The 10,000-nt window shown below is 54.5% G+C and overlaps 1 protein-coding gene across 1 annotated transcript in view; it reads left to right on the top strand.

Moving 5' to 3' along the window:
• dync2h1 (dynein cytoplasmic 2 heavy chain 1) overlaps window positions 1-10,000 on the top strand; it is a 290,615-nt gene that overhangs the window by 275,845 nt on the left and 4,770 nt on the right. The window contains 4 exon segments of the mRNA XM_064972741.1: window positions 1,455-1,562; window positions 1,810-1,855; window positions 1,857-1,892; window positions 8,192-8,308. Coding sequence (XP_064828813.1) covers window positions 1,455-1,562; window positions 1,810-1,855; window positions 1,857-1,892; window positions 8,192-8,308 — 307 coding nt within the window.

Here is a 10,000-nt window from a genome sequence, read left to right as displayed (position 1 = left end):
GACACACACACACACACACACACACACACACACACACACACACACACACACACACAGAGAGTCACACAGAATACTAACCACCACACAACACTAAGTCTGCATTATTCATGGCTTGGGACAATTTCACAGTGTGTGTGTGTTATTCTTGTGTTTATGTGTGCTTGTGTAACTGGTGCATTTGTCTTCAGTAAAAGCTTGCCCACATCTATTTGTCAGCCAATTGAGATAGACAATGAACTTAAAAAGAATCAATTTATTATAGAGATTAAATCAGATCGTAGCTCATTCTGTTTGTAGTCTGTCAGCATGTTTTTCAACTGACCTCAAATTCAGTTTTTTTTTTTTTTTGTCGTTTATGAGAGAGCTGCTTTCCTGCCTAAAGTTGGTTAAGGTGAACAAAATGGAATCATAGCGTTTTCATCTACGGTTAATCTTCCCTGGTGTTCTGCCACAAACAGGACGATGCGAGTGTTTTGATGTCTGGTCTGCAGGCGACTACTTCAGTGTAAAAGCTCTGGTGACTGCAGCCTGTTTACACACACACACACACACACACACACACACACACACACACACACACACACACACACGGTGCCTGCATCTCTCCTGTTGATCTGTGTCTCTGATAAAAGGAGACAGAAGCACATTTAACTCCCCTATTGACTTCCTCCATCCATCCCTTTGTCTGTCTGTCTGACCGTCCTCTGCCTCTGTTTGGACAGAGAGGGCTTGTGTCTATAACACAAACTGTCATACCCACACACACACATTCACACACACACACATACATATTTTTATTTATTTATCTGTTATTTTAACAGGTAAGTTGACCGAGAACACGTTCTCATTTGCAGCAACGACCTGGGGAATAGTTACAGGAGAGAGGAGGGGGATGAATGAGCCAATTGTAAACTGGGGATTATTAGGTGACTGGTAATGGTTTGAGGGCCAGATTGGGAATTTAGCCAGGATACCGGGGCACACCCCTACTCTTACGATAAGTGCCATGGGATCTTTAATGACCTCAGAGAGTCAGGACTCGTTTAACGTCCCATCCAAAAGACGGCACCCTACACAGGGCAGTGTCCCCAATCACTGCTCTGGGGTATTGGGATATTTTTTTAGACCAGAGGAAAGGGGCCTCCTACTGGCCCTCCAACACCACTTCCAGCAGCATCTGCTTTCCCATCCAGGGACTGACCAGGACCAACCCTGCTTAGCTTCAGAAGCAAGCCAGCAGTGGTATGCAGGGTGGTATGCTGCTGGCGAACATACATGCACACACACACACACGCGCATACATACACACATACATGCACACACACGCATACATACACACACACACACACACGCATACATACACACACATACATACACCCACTCACAAATACAAACACACACCCACATACACACATTCACACAGAGACTCATGTTGTATTTCTGTGTGTGTAGAGTTGGGTGGAGCGTGCTGAAAGACAGGTTCTACTGTCTGATGCTGTTGATCTGTCTGAACTCTTCCACCCTGATACCTTCCTCAACGCCCTGCGACAGGAGACTGCCAGGTAACACCCCACAGTGTGTGTGTCAGTCTCTTCCTGTGAATATGATGTGTGTGAATATGACGTGTGTGTGTGTGTGTGTCAGTCTGTTTCCCCGTGTGTGTGTGTGTGTGTGTGTGGTGTGTGTGTCAGTCTCTTCCTGTGAATATGATGAGGAATATGACGTGTGTGTGTGTCAGTCTGTTTCCGTGAATATGACTTGTGTGTGTGTGTGTGTGTGTGTGTATTAATACCTAGTCCATTGTGTCAGGTCTATGGGCTGTTCCATGGACAGTCTGAAGTTTGTGTCATCATGGGAAGAGTCCCATAACAGAGGCTCAACTCCAAGTCAAGGTACAATACAACAACCCAATGATGCTGCAAACACTCAGGGAATAGAGAAAGACAGAAACATGGAAAGAGGGAGGGAGACTGGGAGGGAGGGAGGGAGACAGACTGGGAGGGAGGGAGGGAGACAGACTGGGGAGGGAGGAGACAGACTGGGAGGGAGGAGACAGACAGACTGGGAGGGATGGAGACTGACAGACTGGGGAGGGAGGGAGACTGACAGACTGGGGAGGGAGGGAGACTGACAGACTGGGAGGGAGGGAGGGAGACTGGGAGGGAGGGAGACTGACAGACTGGGAGGGAGGGAGACTGACAGACTGGGAGGGATGGAGACTGACAGACTGGGAGGGAGGGAGACAGACAGACTGGGAGGGAGGGAGACTGACAGACAGACTGGGAGAGAGGGAGACTGACAGACTGGGAGGGAGGGAGACTGACAGACTGGGAGGGAGGGAGACAGACAGACTGGGGAGGGAGGGAGACTGACAGACTGGGAGGGGGAGGAGACTGACAGACTGGGGAGGTGGGATGGAGACTGACAGACTGGGAGGGAGGGAGACAGACAGACTGGGAGGGAGGGGAGACTGACAGACAGACTGGGAGGAGGGAGACTGACAGACTGGGAGGTGGGATGGAGACTGACAGACTGGGAGGGAGGGAGACAGACAGACTGGGAGGGAGGAGACTGACAGACAGACTGGGAGAGAGGAGACACAGACAGACAGACACAGACAGACACAGACAGACACAGACAGACACAGACAGACACAGACAGCGACAGACAGACTGGGAGGGAGGGAGACTGGGAGGGAGGAGACTGGGAGGGAGGGAGACTGGGAGGGAGGGAGACTGGGAGGGAGGGAGACTGACAGACTGGGAGGGAGGAGACTGACAGACAGACTGGGAGGGAGGGAGACTGACAGACTGGGAGGGAGGGAGACTGGGAGGGAGGGAGACTGACAGACTGGGAGGGAGGGAGACTGACAGACAGACTGGGGAGAGGGAGACTGACAGACAGACTGGGGAGGGAGGGAGACTGACAGACAGACTGGGAGGGAGGGAGACTGACAGACTGGGAGGGAGGGAGACTGACAGACAGACTGGGAGGGAGGGAGACTGACAGACTGGGAGGGAGGGAGACTGGGAGGGAGGGAGACTGACAGACTGGGAGGGAGGGAGACTGGGAGGGGAGGGAGACAGACAGACTGGGAGGGAGGGAGACTGGGAGGGAGGGAGACTGGGAGGGAGGGAGACTGGGAGGGATGGAGACTGACAGACTGGGAGGGAGGGGAGACAGACAGACAGACTGGGAGAGAGGGAGACAGACAGACTGGGAGGGAGGGAGACTGGGAGGAGGGAGACTGGGAGGGAGGAGACAGACAGACTGGGAGGGAGGGACTGGGACAGACAGACTGGGAGAGAGGGAGACACAGACAGACAGACACAGACAGACACAGACAGACACAGACAGCGACAGACAGACTGGGAGGGAGGGAGACTGACAGACTGGGAGGGAGGGAGACTGACAGACAGACTGGGAGAGAGGAGACACAGACAGACAGACACAGACAGACACAGACAGACACAGACAGCGACAGACAGACTGGGAGGGAGGGAGACTGGGGAGGGAGGGAGACTGGGAGGGAGGGGAGACAGACAGACTGGGAGGAGGGAGACAGACAGACTGGGAGTGGGAGGGAGACAGACAGACTGGGAGGGAGGGAGACTGGGAGGGAGGGAGACTGGGAGGGAGGAGACTGGGAGGGAGGGAGACTGACAGACTGGGAGGGAGGGAGACTGGGAGGGAGGGAGACTGGGAGGGAGGGAGACTGGGAGGAGGGAGACTGACAGACTGGGGAGGGAGGGAGACTGACAGACAGACTGGGAGAGAGGGAGACTGACAGACAGACTGGGAGAGAGGGAGACAGACAGACTGGGAGGGAGGGGAGACAGACAGACTGGGAGGGAGGGAGACTGACAGACTGGGAGGGAGGGAGACAGACAGACTGGAGAGGGAGGGAGACTGACAGACTGGGAGGGAGGGAGACTGGGAGGGAGGGAGACTGGGGAGGGAGGGAGACAGACAGACTGGGAGGGATGGAGACTGACAGACTGGGAGGGAGGGAGACTGGGAGGGAGGGAGACTGGGAGGGAGGGAGACAGACAGACTGGGAGTGGGAGGGAGACTGACAGACAGACTGGGAGAGAGGGAGACACAGACAGACAGACACAGACAGACACAGACAGACACAGACAGCGACAGACAGACTGGGAGGGAGGGAGACTGACAGACTGGGAGGGAGGGAGACTGACAGACAGACTGGGAGAGAGGGAGACACAGACAGACAGACACAGACAGACACAGACAGACACAGACAGCGACAGACAGACTGGGAGGGAGGGAGACTGGGAGGAGGGAGACTGGGAGGGAGGAGACTGGGAGGGAGGGAGACTGGGAGGGAGGGAGACTGGGAGGGAGGGAGACTGGGGAGGGAGGGAGACAGACAGACTGGGAGGGAGGGAGACAGACAGACTGGGAGGGAGGGAGACAGACAGACTGGGAGGGAGGGAGACTGGGAGGGAGGGAGACAGACAGACTGGGAGGGAGGGAGACAGACAGACTGGGAGGGGAGGAGACAGACAGACTGGGGAGGGAGGGAGACAGACAGACTGGGAGGGAGGGAGGGAAGGAGACAGGGAGAGAGACGTGGGCAGAGAGCACGACAGCTGCAGGGAGGGAAGGAGACAAGGAGAGAGACATGGGCAGAGAGCACTACAGCTGCAGGGAGGGAAGGAGACAGGGAGAGAGACGGGGCAGAGAGCGCCACAGGGAGGGAAGGAGACAGGGAGAGAGACGGGCAGAGAGCGCCAGCAGGGAGGGAAGGGAGACAGGGAGAGAGACGTGGCAGAGAGCGCTTACAGGGAGGGAAGGAGACAGGGAGAGAGGGAGGGAGGGAAGGAGACAGGGAGAGAGACGTGGGCAGAGAGCGCTACAGCTGCAGGGAGGGGAAGGAGACAGGGAGAGAGACGGGGGCAGAGAGCTACAGGGAGGGAAGGAGACAGGGAGGGAAGGAGAGACAGTGAGAGAGACGTGGGCAGAGAGCTTACAGGGAGGGAAGGAGACAGGGAGAGACGTGGGCAGAGAGCGCTACAGCTGCAGGGAGGGAAGGAGACAGGGAGAGAGACGTGGGCAGAGAGCGCTACAGGGAGGGAAGGAGACAGGGAGAGAGGGAGGGAGGGAAGGAGACAGGGAGAGAGACGGGGCAGAGAGCGCTACAGCTGCAGGGAGGGAAGGAGACAGGGAGAGAGACGGGGCAGAGAGCGCTACAGCTGCAGGAGGGAAGGAGACAGGGAGAGAGACGTGGGCAGAGAGCGCCACAGCTGCAGGGAGGGAAGGAGACAGGGAGAGACGGGGCAGAGAGCGCTACAGGGAGGGAAGGAGACAGGGAGAGAGGGAGGGAAGGGAGACAGTGAGAGAGACGTGGGCAGAGAGCGCTACAGGGAGGGAAGGGGACAGGGAGAGAGACGTGGGCAGAGAGCACAGCAGGGAGGGATGGAGACAGGGTGAGAGACGTGGGTAGAGAGCGCTACAGCTGCAGGGAGGGAAGGAGACAGGGAGAGAGACGTGGGCAGAGAGCGCCACAGCTGCAGGGAGGGAAGGAGACAGGGAGAGAGACGTGGGCAGAGAGCGCCACAGCTGCAGGGAGGGAAGGAGACAGGGAGAGAGGGAGGGAGGGAAGGAGACAGGGAGAGAGGGAGGGAGGGAAGGAGACAGGGAGAGAGGGAGGGAGGGAAGGAGACAGGGAGAGAGGGAGGGAGGGAAGGAGACAGGGAGAGAGGGAGGGAGGGAAGGAGACAGGGAGAGGAGGGAGGGAGGGAAGGAGACAGGGAGAGAGACGCGGGCAGAGAGCGCTACAGGGAGGGAAGGAGACAGGGAGAGAGACGTGGGCAGAGAGCGCGACAGGGAGGGAAGGAGACAGGGAGAGAGACGTGGGCAGAGAGCGCTACAGGGAGGGAAGGAGACAGGGTGAGAGACGTGGGCAGAGAGCGCTACAGCTGCAGGGAGGGAAGGAGACAGGGTGAGAGACGGGGCAGAGAGCGCTTACAGCTGCAGGGAGGGAAGGAGACAGGGAGAGAGACGTGGGCAGAGAGCACTACAGCTGCAGGGAGGGAAGGAGACAGGGAGAGAGGGAGGGAGGAAGGAGACAGGGAGAGAGACTTGGGCAGAGAGCACTACAGCTGCAGGGAGGGAAGGGAGACAGGGAGAGAGGGAGGGAGGGAAGGAGACAGGGAGAGAGGGCTACAGTGAGTGAAGGAGACAGGGAGAGAGACGTGGGCAGAGAGCGTTACAGGGAGGGAAGGAGACAGGAGGGAGGGAAGGAGACAGGGAGAGAGACGGGCAGAGAGCGCTACAGGAGGGAAGGAGACAGGAGAGAGGGGAGGGAGGGGGAGACAGGGAGAGACGTGGGCAGAGAGCGCTTACAGCTGCAGGGAGGAGACGGGAAACTCCATTCTCAGCTGAGAAAAAAGACTATTCATCTTTCACAATGATCTCACACACACACACACATAACAGTGATTTATGAGATGTGTTTGGCTGACCTGACGCCAGGTGCCCCCCCCCCCCCCTGCTCGTCACGCACACAGCCACACACACACACACACACACAGACACAGACGCACACACAGACACACACACGCCTGTGTAAGTCCTGAGTCACTAATATGACATCATACCGCACACACATGGCATTACTTCTACACAGGGAGAGAGGGCCTTCCTTCTTGCTCCATCCATTACATGGTTTGTTCCCTCATCTCCCTTTCATGCTGTATGTCACTTAAATGGTTGTGTTTAGAGTTAACTGTGATTCGCAGCTCAGCTTCTAATGATGTACCTCTTCTGTCTCCCCATCTCTCTCTCCATCTGTCTTTTTTCTCCCTCTCACCCCTCCTCTCCCCGTCTCCTTCGCCTCTTTTCCCTCCTCTCTCACCCCCTCCTCTCTCCCTGTCTCCTTTCTCTCTCTCTTTCTCTCCTCTCACCCCTCCTCTCCCCGTCTCTTTCTCTCTCTTTCTCTCTCCCTTCTCACCCCTCCTCTCCCCGTCTCCTTCTCTCTCTTTCTCTCACCCCCTCCCTCTCCTCCCGTCTCCTTCTTCTCTCTTTCTCTCACCCCTCTTTCTCCCCCGTCTCCTTCTCTCTCTTTTTTTCTCTCTCCTCTCTCACCCCCTCCCTCTCCCCCGTCTCTTTCTCTCTCTCTTTTTCTCCCTCTCTCACCTCCCCTCCTCTCCCCCCATCTCTTTTCTTTCTTTTTTCTCCCTCTCACCCCCTCCTCTCCCCGTCCTCTTCTCTCACCCCTCTCACCCTCCTCTCCCCTCCTCTCTCTCTTTCCCTCCTCTCTCACCCCTCCTCCTCCCCTGTCTCCTTCTCTCTCTCTCTTTCTCTCCTCTCTCACCCCTCCTCTCCCCCGCCTCTTTCTCTCTCTCTCTTTCTCTCTCCTCTCACCCCCTCCTCTCCCTGTCTCCCTCTCTCTTTCTCTCTCCCTCTCACCCCGTCCTCTCTCCCCGTCTCCTTCTCTCTCTTCTCTCTCACCCCCCTCCTCTCCCCCCGTCTCCTTCTCTCTCTTCTCTCACCCCCTCCCTCCCTCCCCGTCTCTCTTTCTCTCTCTTTTTCTCTCCTCTCTCACCCCCTCCTCTCCCCGTCTCTTTCTTTCTCTTTTTTCTCCTCTCACCCCCTCCCTCTCCCCGTCTCCTTCTCTCTCTTTTTCTCTCCCTCTCACCCCCTCCTATCCCCCGCCTCCTTCTCTCTCTTTTTCTCTCCTCTCTCACCCCCTCCTCTCCCACATCTCCTTCTTTTTCTCCCTCTCACCCCCTCCTCTCCCCGTCTCTCTCTTTCTCTCCTCTCTGCCCCCTCCTCTCCCTGTCTTTCTTTCTCTCCTCTCTCACCCCCTCCTCTCTCCATCTGTCTTTTTCTCTCCTCTCTCACCCCCTCCTCTCCCCATCTCTTTCTCTCTCTTTCTCTCTCTCTCACCCCCTCCCTCTCCCCATCTCTTTCTTCTCTTTCTCTCCTCTCTCACCCCCTCCTCTCCCCATCTCTTTCTCTCTCTTTCTCTCCTCTCACCCCCCTCCCTCTCCCCGCCCTCTTTCTCTCTCTTTCTTTCTCTCCTCTCTCACCCCCTCCTCTCCCCATCTCTCTCTCCATCTGTCTTTTTCTCTCCTCTCTCACCCCCTCCTCTCCCCGTCTCTTTCTCTCTCTTTTTCTCTCCTCTCTCACCCCCTCCTCTCCCCATCTCTCTGTATGTCTGTAGGTGGGTGGTCTGCAGTTGGAGGGCTGTAGTTTTGATGGGGCTCGTCTGTCTGAGAACCGACATGACTCCCCCAGTGTGTCAGCTGTACCTGACTGCTACATGGCCTGGATAGCACAGGTACAAACTCACTCACTCACTCACTCACTCACTCACTCACTCACTCACTCACACACACACACACTCACGGACACGAATCATTGAAGCGCTCTCTGTTCTTTCTGTGGTCAGGGTCAGAGTTCAGCTCTGTGATTAGCTGTTGTCATGGAAACAGAGTTCTTATTGTTCACGTCTCCTCTGATTTACACTGAACACAGCATGCAGCAATTTCAACGATTTTACTGAGTTACAGTTCATAAAAGGAAATCAGTCAATTTTAAATAAATTCATTAGATGAATTTCACATGACTGGAAATACAGATATGCTTCTGTTGGTCACAAATACCTTACAAAAAAAAGTAGTGCGTGAATCAAAAGCCCAGTCAGTATCTGGTGTGACCACCATTTACCTCAAACAGCGCGACACATTTCCTTCACATAGAGTTGATCAGGCTGTTGATTGTGGCCTGTGGAATGTTGTCCCACCTCTTCAATGGCTGTGTGTTACTGGATATTGGTGGGAACTGGAACACGCTGTCGTACACGTAGATCCAGAGCATCCCAAACATGCTCAGTGGGTGACGTGGTCTCTGGTGAGTATGCAGGCCATGGAAGAACTGGGGCATTTTCAGTGTCCAGGAATTATGTACAGATCCTTGCGACATGGGGCCGTGCATTATCATGCTGAGACATGAGGTGATGGCGGTGGATGAATGGCACGACAATGGGACTCAGGATCTCATCACGGTATCCTTTTCATTAAAATTGGCATCAATAGAAAAGAGCACACTTCTTCAACGTGCCAGTGGCCATCAAAGTGACCATTTGCCCATTGATGCAGTCAGGGTCATGACCCTGGTGAGGACAATGAGAACGCAGATGAGCTTCCTTAGACGGTTTGATAGTTATTGATTCTTGGGTTGTACAAACCCACAGTTTCATCAGCTGGTCTTAGACGACGGCCAAATTCTCTAAAACAACATTGGAGGTGGCTTATGGTAGAGACATGACCATTCAATTCTCTGGCAACAGCTCTGGTGGACATTCCTGCAGTCAGCATGCCAATTGCACGCTCCTCAAAATTTTAGACATCTGTGGCATTGTGTTGTGACAAAATTGCACATTTTACATTGGCCTTTATTGTCCCCAGCACAAGGTGCAGCTCTGTAAAGATCATGCTGTTTAATCAGTTTTCTTGATATGCCACACCTGTCAGGTGGATTGTCTTGCTGAAGGAGAAATGCGCAATAACAAGGATGTAACCAAATTTGTGGTCAACATTTGAGAGAAATAGCTTTTTGTTCATAATGGAACATTTCTGAATCTTTTATTTCAGCTCATAAAACAATGGGACCAAAAACTTACATCGCTAAGTGCTTTCATATTTTTGTTCAGGGTTGTTTATTTCCCTGAAGGTCTTACTGTGTGAGAGAAGGAACAATATATTTTGTCCTTTGAACAGGCCTGCCATCTTTCTTCCCTCCTCCTGGTCAGCTGTCTGAGGAAAGCGCTCAGACAGGAAAGGTGATGCCTGGTATCTGACCAGTCAGTCTTTATTAACCAGACTCTTGATATACAGCATAATCCCCTCTTTCTTCTCCCTCTGTTGCTCCTGTATCATGTCTAATGGCTGATACGCCAGTCTAATGTGGATTCAACCCTGCTACAGTAGTTATCTCAGGGACTCTGAGGCCCATCTGACCGGCTTCAAAC

Source organism: Oncorhynchus masou, chromosome 9 (assembly GCF_036934945.1).
Source record: "Oncorhynchus masou masou isolate Uvic2021 chromosome 9, UVic_Omas_1.1, whole genome shotgun sequence".
In the NCBI taxonomy this organism is placed as follows: domain Eukaryota; kingdom Metazoa; phylum Chordata; class Actinopteri; order Salmoniformes; family Salmonidae; genus Oncorhynchus; species Oncorhynchus masou.
The sequence above is the reverse complement of the archived record's forward strand: the minus strand, read 5'-3'. Positions and strand labels throughout refer to the sequence as shown.